Source organism: Dufourea novaeangliae, unplaced genomic scaffold (assembly GCF_001272555.1).
Source record: "Dufourea novaeangliae isolate 0120121106 unplaced genomic scaffold, ASM127255v1 scaffold8, whole genome shotgun sequence".
Taxonomy (NCBI): domain Eukaryota; kingdom Metazoa; phylum Arthropoda; class Insecta; order Hymenoptera; family Halictidae; genus Dufourea; species Dufourea novaeangliae.
The window spans coordinates 3,961,521-3,975,499 of NW_015373923.1; the positions used below are offsets into that span (position 1 = coordinate 3,961,521).

A 13,979-nucleotide genomic window follows, 5' to 3' on the forward strand; every position below is an offset into this window, starting at 1 on the left:
GAGAACGCGTATCTACATCGAGGCAGAAACGAAGTGAAAATATACCTCCAACATCCGAATCCAGGACAAATGCCAAAGAAACAAAAATCTGGATTTCATAGTCATCCATTTCTTTTCGACGGTCATAATTAATAATTCCCCTTCGTTATTTCTTTCCGAATGGGAACGTATCGACGTCTCGTTTAAAGGGTTTTTATCGAGGTCGGGGTACGGAGTTTCGAGCACCATCGAAATTAAGAATTATGAAGCGCCGGCTAGGGAAGTTATGGATACGTTCTCCGAAAAAGAAAAATTCCCCGTGATCCGTTACTTCCACGGGGGTGGGAAGTATCGACGGTTACGTTAATAGAGTGGAAATAATTTATTGGTTTTTCGTATTCACCCGTTAGCGTATTCGCGAGCGTTACGCTTCCCGCGTAATATGAAATATACCTACTTTAACGCTTCCCTTGAAATTGCTCGCGCACGCATGCAGCTCGTTTAATCTTCTATGGCGTCAAAACGACGGGGAAGAATCGCGCATGAAATAAATTATCTTTTAAATCGTGAAATATACCCGGCAACGGAAAGAAACGCGAGGCTCGTTTCGTAGCTCGAGCTTTCACGAAACTCTCGTCTTCTTGAGCTATAATGACACCTACCTGTCCGTTCACGCGAATGGAAATAAACGGCGACACACCGGGCGAGGATTGTACATATCTGTATGTATGTACACGGGGCTCATACACGCGTGTCACATAGAAATTTCGACGGTCGAAGTAAGCTCGGTTATCGGATGTTCAACGCATACAATTGGTGGACGCTTCAGCGCGGTTCACGAGGCTCACTGTTCCATCGTATCGCGTCGGGCCCGTCACGTCGGTCGACATCACCGCCACCAGCACTTCCGGCAGTAGTTGAAATTTTTATCCGGAAACTCTGTCCCAGCGTCATTTCCGCCAAGTCTCGGGAATAATTTCTCTGAAATCGGTTTTTCATGCTTCTCGAAACGTTATTTAATGCGATTCGTATGGTATTAAATTGCTCATACACGTCTAGCTTCGGGCATATATTAACCTTGATTATTGGGGAACATTTACGATCGAGCTCGTAAATCTTCTGTCGTTTCGTTATTCGTTCCGACCTCGTGGATCGCCGGAACGATTTTTCGGACGATACCGGATGAAGAAATCGATCGCGATAAAGGATAATTGTGTGTCGTTAAGCAGCCAATCACCGAGATTGACGCTCGAAAGTTTGAAAGATTCGATGAAATCTGTTTCGACGGGACTCGTTTAACTTTACGATTCGTCAGAGACCAGACCACAACGGGACTTTTTAAACTTTCTCTGCCACAAGTGAAGATTTTATAAAGTTGTCAAATAAGTTGGTGACTTGGCGACGGGTTGTTCCAGTTCGAGTGTCGTTTCCGTGGACATAGTTTAGCTTCGCGTTTATATGTTTATATCCGTAGTTCCTTTTGGCAAGTCGCATGCTTTAGTTCGAAATTGAGGGAGCAGATTGCGTGCACGGTTCTTGTTCGAAGACGTATCTTCGAGTCGTTGGCAACGAATTAAAATCAGTGTCGTCAACAAGTAAACGTCGCGTCTCGAGGTACGATGGATCGCGTGGCTATCGCGACGACGCAGGCTCGACGTCGGCAATAATGTTAAAAACGACGACTAAGGAACGCTTTCGACTAAAGCGTCTGTCCGTCGGTCTCTGATTCATTAACGAGTCACGTTAATTCTGTAGTTGTCGCGTATCAGTTAGAAATGGAACTTCTAAATAAGATTGGTAGCTTCCGAGCGGCGTGGCCCGGTGGGCAACCACACGGAATCCAATTAATTACAAAGTTCCGTCGCGGAGCGTCATTGCGAAGGAAGTAATTAAGCTGGATCAAAAACTATCTGATAAAGCAGTTTTGTGTTGCGCGCGAGGACTATTCTCTACTCGGAATTTAAATTAAATTCTTTAGAAAACAATAATGCCAGGCAGCACCGTCGACGAGCGGTCATATAATAAAGCGAGCCTGCTTGTGACACTTTCGTTGATGAGTATAATTACCGCAACGCTCGACTCGGTCCAGCATTTTGAAGCGACCTCTCTCTCTCTCTCTCTCTCTCTCTCTCTCTCTCTCTCTTTCCCACCGCTGATTTGTTCCGTATTCCGTAAATTCTGGGTACACGACTGCCTTACGCTTGGGTTTTAGTTTGATATTCAAATTTCGTAAATTCGTGGCGATGTCCTTTCGGGTTGAATTTGATTTAACGAAATTACATGTTCGTGTAATCGCGCTTACGCGATGTTAACCGTTCGTACGATTGAATGTATAATGAAAATATCGCGGTTGATTGCCAGATTGATTGCGCAGCAGAAAAATATTTGCCGTCGTAACTGTTGTTGCAAGCGTAGTCCTTCGGTCGAAAGACATTTCAGTGGCCAGGCAGAGGATAGGATAGAGGTATGTATAGTATATCCACGAAGAATTATTTCGACGGCTCGCGAAATTCCGTATTTAACGGATGCTTTCCACTCGGAAGCGCGGCTAGCCAAAAAGAATAGACCAAGCAGAATATCTTTCTGGTTCTTTATGTCCGGTCGCCGAGACGGAATGTTGGCCCGGAGAAAACGGGTCGCAAAGGTTTCGCTGCAGCTGGCTTGCATACATTACGAGCCTTTATTCCGCGGGAAAGGAAAATGGAGCGAACGGGGAGGAAGTGAACGAGCCAGCGAAAGTTCTGAAAGATGGCTGGACGGAAAATCGAGCGGTGGGAACGTTGAATCGAATCGCGGTATCTCGACAAAGAATAAAGCGGAGAGCGGCGAACGACGAGGAGAGTCGCGAAGAAAAGAGCCTCCCCGCCAACTGACCGGGCTCGTTACATTTCCGATCGTTCGGATGCTTCGCGAAATCTCGAATCTGTATCATCGATTCTGCGAAAGCAAATTAATTGCTTGCGACCTAAATAGATAGATAAACATCGATCGTGAATCGATGAGTAAACAGTGGTAAAAAGTCGAGAATATCGGAACTTCGTAGTCCGGCTGTAAATGTTAGAGAAGACAGGCAGCAATTTTCCAGGAGAATTACATATTCCTCTCCGGCAAGCATCCTCGATGAAATTGCACGATTACCAGAGAAGAAATTGTATGTTTACGATCCTACGATTTCCCTGGATCGATCGGTTTGCAAAACAGAAATGTCACTGCACGATTTTTTTGCCTCTCGGTCGAATTCCGTTCACTTCTATTTCACTGTGTAAACGTGTTCCGGAGCGTTCGCAAGCGTATCGAGAGAATTTAATTGCCGCGTGTAAGCAGAAGTACGCGCGGGAAAGTAAACGGCTCGCTGGTTGAATCACCGTCAGCATAGTTTGGCACACGAAAAATCCTATTCAACGGTAACGCAGCATAATACGTAGTTCGTTGCGTACGCGACGATTGCGTATTTCCGATCAATCTTTCCCGTGAAACCGAGACCGATGACCAAGCAGTTCGCAAACAATCGCATACGGTCATTGTTGCCACGTGCCCACCTTTCCATCGTGTTACGCGATTCCGATTCGAGTACACGCCGCGGGAACGTTGATTTTACAACGGATCGAAATCTGCGTCGAGTGCACCGTAAAGCGCCGCGTGTACACGAATTCACTGTTTACCACTGGGTTTACGACACGGATCGAAACTATACGGGTACGGGAACGTGCGGGGCTTAATTTTATAACGTTGTTTATGGATACGGACCCGCTCGTCCTTTTTCGTGACCCGACCAACTTTGCTTTCATTTGAATCGTTCGTGATTTATTGAAATTCCCATGTGACGAAGGCCGAAATAATTACGCGGGGACCGATAAATCGTATCCGCTCGTCGAGCTAATCTTGATTTGTATGCGTGTCACAATGAAAGAAAAAAAAATATATGTACGTGTACGCGTACATGTTTCGTGCGTTCGCGCGACGACCACGTAGGGGAGAAACAGCGTTTCACGAGTTCGCGTAAAATCTATCGAGGGACGACACGCTGGCCGGCTGCCAAAGAGAACGTTTCTCGATTCGTTTGATGTTTAACAGCTGACCAGCTTGCCTACAGGACAACGAATCTCCAAAGGTCAGCTTGGTCTCGCGGTTTTCTACGATCCGAAACGTTATTGTATTTAACAAGAGAAGGCACGGAAGTATCCCCTTTCGATTTTGATGAAACTTCGTATGTCTGTTAAGCAGTCAAAAATAAGGGATACTGTCCCCCTCCGATTTCAATGTGCTTGTGCAGGGTTATAGGTACACATGTATGGAAAGCATTGGTAGAACATTAGCCTCATATGGCCATTCATTTTTGAGAAAATGTGGGTCGAAGTTTGGAAAAATCTACCGCCGGGACACGAACCCAGATAAAAAAACTGGTATTCCCGTGGTACTCAGCCGATAAAAAAAAATACGTATCCCTTATTTTTGACTGCTTAACAGACATACGAAGTTTCATTAAAATCGGATGGGGACACTTCCGTGTATTCCTTTGTAAGTAACGAAATCATCGAGGCACGAGTTCTGTGTCTCTGATTTTGCTCTCAACCGAGCCACCGAAGAATTTCCCATGAAGTTTGTACAATTAAACGATGCGACGGTATAAGTACGCACGCATACGGATTTTCTTTGTTTCTCCGTGAGCCCGCAACGAATCTCGAGTTTTCACGAGTTCCGTTAAAACTCGCTTTGAATTAGTCGTCGCAACGGTTGGTGGAATTTTCCATTCGTGCTCCACAGACCTGACGGAAACGGTCGAATTTAAATGGAAATCGTTGGTCACGATATTGGATCCCGTTGCCGATTCTTCATTTGCAAGAAAATCGAAGAGTTTGTCTTTGCTTTGTTACCTACCGCGGCACTCGTTTGTTCGCTTTCCGATCGTTTCCTTTTCACCGTCCCCGAACGGTCCCTCCCATCGCGTCGCGCTACATTTTCCTTTTACGTAGCAAACGTGCCTCCGGGCAAAAACGAAGAAAACCTTACGTTTCAGAGATTGGTTATATAGAACAAACGTAAAGGAATCGATGTAATTGACGTAGGAACGGTGGGTCTCCGAAGGAGCCCAGGCTCTCAGCCTTTCCAAGAGGAAAGTTGCGTTCGGGCAAATGGCAAAGATCACGACCCAGAGTGCATTGTTCGGTTTGAAATCGAAAGCGCTATTCGCTACCTCTCCCTTTTCACCTCCACCTCCTCCTATCGATTTCCCCCTTGCACTCGTCAGTCTTTCGTATTCCAACCGTTTCGTTTTACTTCCATTTTAAGAGCCACAGTTCGTCGAGAATAAGTCGTGCCTACGCTACCACACCCGCAACGCGCTGCGTCTTTCCCTTCGGAATGCTCTTATCGAGATTCGTTGCTGCTGCCCTGGCACGGCCTCTTTCTACTCCAAGCAACTAACGCTTTCTTCCGGGACAACGGTGGAATGTACTGGACCATTCGTAAGATCGTTGCACAGTTTCACTTCAACACCCCTTTCAATCTGGTCCGCGTGATCATTTCAAGATTACATGTACATAATTTCGAAATTTCCTCGTGAAAGGGAAAACAACGACATTTCGTTATGCCGGTTGATCGAAGCAAGGCTACTACAATTCTAATTTGAATGGATGTGGCTGGTCGGGCGGACATATAGGTTCAACGATGGCAGTTCCGGGTATAATCGGGGCAAGATATCCGTGGATGAGGGTGAACGGATCGGTGCAGGGTCGTCGTAACCGTGGTTGCCGGGCTGCTCTCGGACCCTTATCGCAGGTAACATCCATCCAATGCAGTTACCGGTCTGCTCGTATATGCTAGCCGATTTAGCCGACGGGGTAAACAGCGACGCTGTATTCAGCAGATTTGTACGCTCGCTCGGCAGAGAAGGGTGCGGATTCCGCGTCCTACGCCCAACGGAAGACCGGACGTGGATGCGTCGAGAGGAGCGACGGCACGAGGGAAGCTTGGAAATCGGTTATCGTGCTAATTGACTGCGGATTATCGGACCCGACGTCGATGTCGACGTCGACGTCGCGTCGTTAACGAGTATAGGTGCTTTCGAATCGCGCCGCTTCACCACTCGACGGCCGATTCGATTCTCCGAGCGTGAAACCCGTTGGAATTGAGATCGATTATCGATGAACGTCACGTTTCGTTTTAGAGGGAATAAAGAGTCCGCTCAAAGGGACGAAGAATCACTCTTTGCCGGATGAGCGAGGAACGTGCGTGTAAAATTTTCTTGCTTAATAATTGCCTTGCGTTAGAACATTAACCGTCACTTCTCCATCTTGCAGCGCTCCTAATTCCGCCATGGATGTCGCGATCGTACGATTTCACCCGCGATCGAGTCCGAGGGTGATCGAAACAGTCCGTTATATAGTAGAACTGTCGATTTGGTACCGTTTCTCAGCTAATGACCGCCAAGAATACGGAAAAATACATTTCAAAGCGAGAGAATTTTCTCTGGACAAACGTAGTCCATGCGTGACGTCGCATTGCAACGTACAACCGTTTCAACTTCGAAACAATGATCATTCGGGTAGCGGTGACGTTATTAGGGTCAAGCTGATTCCGCGAAGCTGTCGAGAAACTCCACGGATAAAGGACGGGGGGAATGGAAAATTAATAAAAATACCTCCTAGCCTGTGCTCCCGATTAATTAAAACTTTGACCGTCCCGGAAAGATCCATCGGCAGACCTGTCCACAGTTTTCCTCTCCTACGATTTTCAGACACTACCGCTTTGAGCACGGCGTGCTTTAACGTGACGCGTTTCCGCCAGAAAATTCGACTGTCAGTTAAGAGGAACGCTCGAGGATGCCGAGCACCACGCTCGGATAAAGACTCGAACCGCTGTTTTAGAGAATACATATACAGTTACCCACGTTTATAGCCCTAGAGGCGAACCGTGTATTTTTCATGGAAAAAAAATAGATGAAAGTATAAGAATTTGTACCTGGCGGCAGCCTTCAACTTTGCGCATCCGCTAATTAGGGAGGGCTTGCACGGACCGTTCATCATCCGTAAGTAATTAAACTTGCTACTAGAAAATCAGCTTCTCTCTTGTCTGGATGTTCAAAAATTTCCAAGCGAATACACCGCTACTTAATTCAGCGACACGGTATAAATCATATTTATCGATCGACTTTGTTCCTAGAAAAAAAAAAAGAAGGTAAATTTAACGCGCACGTTGCGACGCGCTATAAAAATTAAAGCGCCCGACGCCGAGTTCCCGTTATCGTAACGTATTCATGGAAATTTCGTGCAGCTCATATTCGGAGATAATTTACGCTAACGAGAGCACTTCCATGATACTTCGTTTCCGACGAATACGTTCGTTGAAAAACGAAAAATCTTCGAGCCACGTATGCTTTGACAGTAGCGTTAACGAATACCGGCTGCGCGTTCGCGGAGGGTAAGAGGCGTAAGGTTAACGCGATTTAGAATATTCGGGACGAGCGGCAGAAAAACCGACGCGACACGACGGTCGAAAAGCAACGTTCGCGAGTATTTGCTTCGTTCGCGTGCAGAACTGGATTAATTACCAGTCAATTTTGTTACCTTTGAGCAACCACACCGTCCATCAAATTACTTTCGTAGCCGTATTTCGGTTTCGTGCAAATTCAACTTTGTAATTTGCGCTGTGCGTTTCGACTGATTCGAAAATAGAAGTCTCTCCGACAACGCGAAAGAAAACAGAAACCACGTTGTGACGTGTGTGGAGTACCGACAATCAGAGAAACAAGTGCGTCTCGGTTTATTCGACTGTGAGTTGCTTCCCTGATAATACGATCGACACTTCGTAATTCGTAACAGAGTTGAGCACTCGTATATCTCTTGTATACATACGTGTACCCCATATATTGTGAATTTATTAGCTCGAATGTCCGCGTGTTATTAGTGCTCAATGGGAACAACCATTATTTAATAAGGGTCTCTCGCGGACCACCGGAATTGTGCAACGGTAGCCGCAAATACGTGGTCATCATTCGAAACGTTATTATACATAGTTACCTGTGCGCTTTTTCGTTTTACTTTCGATTTATCGCAAAAACACAGCGGTAATACTAGGTACTGCCTGCGTTACAATACTCGTTAGCGTACGGTGGCTGGCTAAAAACTAATTACGGGCAAACAATTACGACTTTCCGATTGATATTGCGCCAAGCAACGCTTTGTTCTTTTCTGGTTCGAGCGTCGCCGCGGTTTATGAATCGTCAGCACCCGTTTCGCAGTCCAGTTCAATTTGGTTCTTTTCACTTTATTCCCGTGTAACGTTACGGTCATACGACTGCTGAAAAATATTTGGAAGCTCTTCACCGAACTTGTCAACGGAACGGCAGAGTGAATAACGCTGCCGCGGTTCCCGAGTTATTCCGTGATTTTTTTTCCAACGGTTCAATCTACGGGTTGCAATCGCGCGAGCAAGTAAATTTTTCAATTTTCGCCATTTCAACGCTGGTCTCGCGTTGCTTTTTTCGGCCGTAACGAGACCGATGCGTATTCTGTGGAAACTACTTACACGATCGACGACGAGAGAGTTGGATCGATGGGACACGCGGATGTCGCACCTGGGAATACCGTGTATTCGATGCCTTTAAATATTAACGAGAATTACATGCGCTGTAAATATGTATTTGGATTCCGTTCATTGCGTTTCCCTGCGCGTGTTTAGTCAATTATAATCTCACGTTCATTCCAAGGTTTGCATCGCAGAAAAACGGTTCGTGTCACGTGTCGGTCCTGTGTTTTCATTTCTTGCCGGCGTGGAGTGTCGAAAATATCAAGGGCGTCACGTCGAAAGCGCGTGTAAAAGAGAATCTGTGAAGGGGTGGCTCTGTCCTTTCGAGAGGGACGACCCCCGCTGCATCGTCGTCGTCGGCGACAGAGCGACCCCCGTGCACAGACCCTCTCTCGACTCGCATCGTCGCTTCTTGCCTGTCCGTGATGGTTAACAAGCTTAGTTTAAACACTCGTTAGACCTGCTTGATCGTTGTTTCGAGCAACCAGCTGGGTCTCGTGCTACTGCTTGCAGCACCAGCAAGAAGAGACGCCCTTGGGTGAAAGCAGCTTATATCTATCCGAGACGAGTACGCGGATCGTGATGTAACGTATTTCATTGGATAGTTTAAAATCTGCCGGATAATGTTACGGTGAAACGTTATTCGCTTCGGGCGATTGGCCCGCGTGTTTGTGCCCGCACAATAAACCACGTCGATCGTTCCGGCCCGTCTGATTTAAACCGAGCGAAAGCAACGTTCTCAGATTGTTCGCAGTTATTAAAAAGATCTATTGGCCGGGCCTGTTACAAAGTTTTAACACGCTTCGTAGGATAGTAATTTAAGCTATCGCGGCTACGAATCGTTCCTTCCAACTTGCGTATTTTCGCCAAATTAATGCCCCATCCACCCTCTTCCCCTTCCTTGCCCCAGACGTTTCTTCCCAGAAGCTACGTAACGTTCTCGGTCAGATAAAAAGTTTAATTTCTTGCGTGAAAACGCGTACAGAGAAATCGCGAGAAGGAAGGTGGAAGACAGTAGTAAATTTTCGGACTGCTGACAAGGTTGAGAGTAGTTCACTGATAGGGAGTACACCGTGCGCCTTGGATGGCCGATGTTGTCGACGAATTTAAACGAATATTCTTGGAGGAATGCTCCATGAAAATCGACATCGGGAATGTCAAGGGAACTCTGTGCCGAACGTTCAACCGAAAACGTATCGATTGCTCGAGGCACCGGGAAATTACCGACATTAATCTCGGCCCTTTAATTAAGGAGGGCCGTGACAAACGTAGGAAATTTTTATCTAAACTGTCTCCATTCGGGTATCCCCTCCGGGAGGTAATTTTTCCCCGATATTTCACTTCTCCTCTTTTTTCCCTCGTAACGGATCCTCCTCGACGGTGGAGCACCCTCCGCCCCTTAAAGGGACACTCAAGGAGCCGCGCATTTACCATAGATTTCACTCCCGTCTACCTCTAAGCGTATTTTCGCGGTAAAATGCTTCCTGTTTGAAATCTTATGCCCCTTGGGTACACACGTTCCCCGAGACTCCTCGACTCCTTTCATTTTTCACACCGTCGTCGTTTCTCCCGTTTAACGAAATTTGTTAGAAACATTTCGGAGGGCCAGACGGGGCGCGATAATTTTGGCAAATTAAACGAACATCTTCGTCCGACGGAACACAGTTGTTTCCACGCGGTGGATCGCACGGAAAATTTCTTTCGTCGAGGCTGTACGGATCGAGTTTTAAGGGAACGGTTGCGCTCGTGCCTCGAATTTACGCGTTGCCTCCGCGTGTTTGCGAAGTCTGGAACTCGATAACGATGAAAAGCAGATTGTACTCCGCCAGGCACGGTCGATTTTTCTAAAGAGTTCGTCCGGGTAGAGGTTGGATTTCTTTGCCGAAACCGCTAAAGAAAATACTTTAGTAAACTCACAGGCTCGTTAGCGGTGGGATGCTATCTCGGTTACGAGAACAACGATTTAAATTTCAAAAATCGAAGTACGCTGGTTCCCGAGCTACGTGGAACGTTTCGATTTCCTATCCTGTCCCGAACAACTGAATTACACCGTTCAGAGTCGTTTCTCGTGTTCGGTGCTTCTCGTTAAGTAGAATTCGGTCTACAAACTGCCCTACAAGAAACCGAGCGAAGAATTTTAAACGATTTTCCGAACAAAATTTCTCAACGTATAGACACTTGGTGTATTTTCTCCGTTAATATCTAGTAAAATTTTACCTATATCCACATAATTACCTGGAATTTGATTATTTAAAACCAAGATCCCAATTAACGTCCGACGGTAAACAAGATCACGATTACCCGGTAACTTCGTCAACTTCTGACAAAGTAGGAAGAACGTTCGACCTCGTGGTCGGAAGAATCTTCTATTATCCTTCTCGAAGAGCAGGTCGATATTTCAACTACGCCTCTCGTTCTTTACCCTTTATTAACCCGACTATTTAATGCAGTGGTTGCTAACTGTCGAAGTGGATGGTTTGCTTCTTCCGAAAAGGCAGTAAGTTCGGTAGCCAAATTCCAAAAACTACTCCAGGAAAGTTCTACATGTCAGTGGCTTTCGGTCTTCGACTAGATTAGAGCTAACCAAGAAGTTCACGGTGGCTGCCTCGAGGAACACGTACACCGAACTGGATAGTTTCGTTGGCCTCGGTTCAACAACAGGGTTACCCCAGTACACTTAACTCGATACTTAACCGTTCAGTTAAACCGATTCCGCTCGAATCCTCTTTTCAACCGGTAATACGAAGGATCGGGATTGACTCGCGAGAAAGCTCGAGTTGTTTCCAAGTGGCTTCTTGAACATTTCTCGAGAACGGTCTCGTCGCGGGAAAAAGAAGCGTCGCGTTCGGACGTTGCGCACAAAGGAGGCTGCCAACCCATCTCCGTATCTCTCTGTGTCTTCTCTTCTCGGTGGATCCTACAGCGGATTTCGCCCGATCCCGACAGAAAGGAGCGGAATTTCAGTTTTGTCCAACGCGTGTGTACCGGCTCCGTAACCGTAACACGTGCACGGACCTCGTTGCAGCTCACGTTTTGCACGTGCGTCTGCGTCAAAGAAACGTAGGTACCTATAATCCCGGCAGGACTCGAGTCCCCCAGGCAACCAGACCGAGGGATCCTTCTGATTTCCATATCGTAATTAATTTCTCATTTACTCGGTGCACCGCATTAATTATATGTCCCGGGGCGACGGCAACGCTCCGACTATACATACCTAATTAGTTTGGTTTCATCCGGGATTTATAAAGTGCACACTCTGTGTACATACCCGGACTAATCCGGTAAATCTCGATCGCAAACTCTCGCAATTCATCGACGGTCTTACCACGTACTTCCTCTTCGTTCGACGACGAGCCCGCGCCAGCCCACCTTCGTTCCTTCTTGTTCTCGACCTCGAATCAACCGCGTACACTGGACAATTTCAGGTAACCGGAGCAGGCATTTCGAATCTAACCCCCGAAAACGAACACGTGCACGGAAAGTTTCCGTTTCTTTCGCGGTCCGTATCGACAACTTTCGCCGTTCCCTTCCGCATCCTCGAACATTTTTCTCTGTGCCCCCAGAAATACCACGACAACGAGCAGTTTTCTTAGATACTGTACCTATTATAGGTACAGTATATAATTCGTTGCCCAACGACCGAAACAATTGTTTTCCGCGCGTAAATGCTTCCGAGTGGTTCGATTCGAACTTTCGGAAAATTCCTCGCTTGTCAGCCAGCCCGTCACTAATTTTCCGCGGGCGGTGCTGTACTACCCGCATCGAAAAAAGTTCTTGGACGAGCTTCCACGGGTCTAATCTCCGTGCACATATCCATTTCGCATTAATTCTGATACTCGCGCTACGTGCACGGGCACGTGTAAATAAATTAGAGAACAAGTTCCGCGCAGGAATTTGCGCGGGTAGTTCCTCTATTTTCCAACAACCTGATCCCCGCTTCGTTTGCAAAACACGATCAGTAAAAGAGAACATTCTACCGCCGAGGCACGTTCATGCACCATTTTAACAAATTGTTTTTCCACATACAGGGGGACGTGACGGACGGTGTATTTGGAAATAGCTTGCATCATTTCGCGCGTTCCGCTCGATAAATTGAAAATGTTCCTTTACAGAATCGTCGCGTGCACGCGCCTGTATTCTTTTTTTTTGTTTCGATCGAAAGAAGACACTGGTAGGTATAGATTATTTTCATGTAGCAAAAGAATCATCGGCTATTTTAAACCAGGGACTTAAACCGGTATGATTTTGATACCGATATTATGCCATCAACGATATACCAAAACCGATATATTACGGAAAAAAGAAACGAATACTGGTATTTTTTCGATTTTTATAAGAGTAAGGCTTATATAGGGGTGTATAGGGCGAAGGTACAACCAAAAATGTCGGTATAATATCGGTATTTTTCCATAGAAGTCTCTGTTTTAAACAAGAAGGTTACTCACTCGGATGCTCGGGTTCGGTGTTGTTCGCATCTTCTTGAGTCGTAGTTGCTTTTTTCGACTGTGCGGTGGTAAAGGTCGATACCTCGATCAACGTCACTGCGATCAATATCCACAGCATACTGACGAACGTCTCTTGGTAATTTCACCCTGAAACCATCCTAACGACGTTTACGTCTTGTTACTCGGAACAAGGGTCGCGAGTTTCAAGCCGGTCTTCTCTGTTAACAGAACGAGCAATGGTGATTAACAAGTTGTGTGTATCCTTAATCTTGGGTTTAGTAAAATTTTGCGGCGTTAAAAATATCGTGGCTCTATGCTTCGAGAACGTCCAAGGGGAAACGAATCGTATTTTTTATTGGGTCAATAAATTTATTTAAGTATATTATTATATATATATATATATTATATTCGATTGGAACATGTTCTGTTGAAAGGCATTGAAAAGGATCGCCAAAATCTCAGAGATTGTCAATAACTGGTGGATACGCGTCAATCGATAGGTAATGAATATTATCTATCTAAATAAAGAAATAGATCCTACTTCTGACGCCGTTGACGATCGGGCGAATACTGAACTCTATCCTGCGCTACCTTGTTAGATTTCGTATAGCAAAATATGTTAAGTACATGACGTCGCAACAAAAAATCGATGCCTATACGTGGAGGGCTTTTTAGGAAACCTCGCGGTACGCACCCCTAAAGGCAAAACTCTTCGAGAAATAATATCAACGTGGTCAGAGACGCTTTCGTGAAAATGAAATTGCTACAAATCGCTTCGGGACAAGGTAAAAGAAAAAAGAAAATGTCAAATTGAATTTCATACGGTCCGTTTAGTCCACGACTGCTGTTCACCTTTCACGCTCTAAGACTCTAAGATTTAATCGAAGATTTTCTTTCGTCCACTGCTCTGCGCTCCCTCTTATCCAATCTGACTCAGTCACTTTCTGTTTTTCAATGGCCGGAAACAAGCGTGACGAGCGAGAAGGAAAATTTTGACGACTAACCACTTATCGTGGTAATGGTAACTTG

General features: G+C 45.9%; 1 protein-coding gene across 1 annotated transcript in view; it reads right to left on the minus strand.

Annotated features, from left to right (window-relative positions):
• The window catches only part of LOC107194892 (hemicentin-1-like), a 98,666-nt gene extending 85,598 nt beyond the window's left edge, over positions 1-13,068 (minus strand). The window contains exon 1 of the mRNA XM_015584605.1: positions 12,951-13,068. Coding sequence (XP_015440091.1) covers positions 12,951-13,068 — 118 coding nt within the window. The remainder of the gene's footprint in view (positions 1-12,950) is intronic.
• Positions 13,069-13,979: the final 911 nt, after the last annotated feature.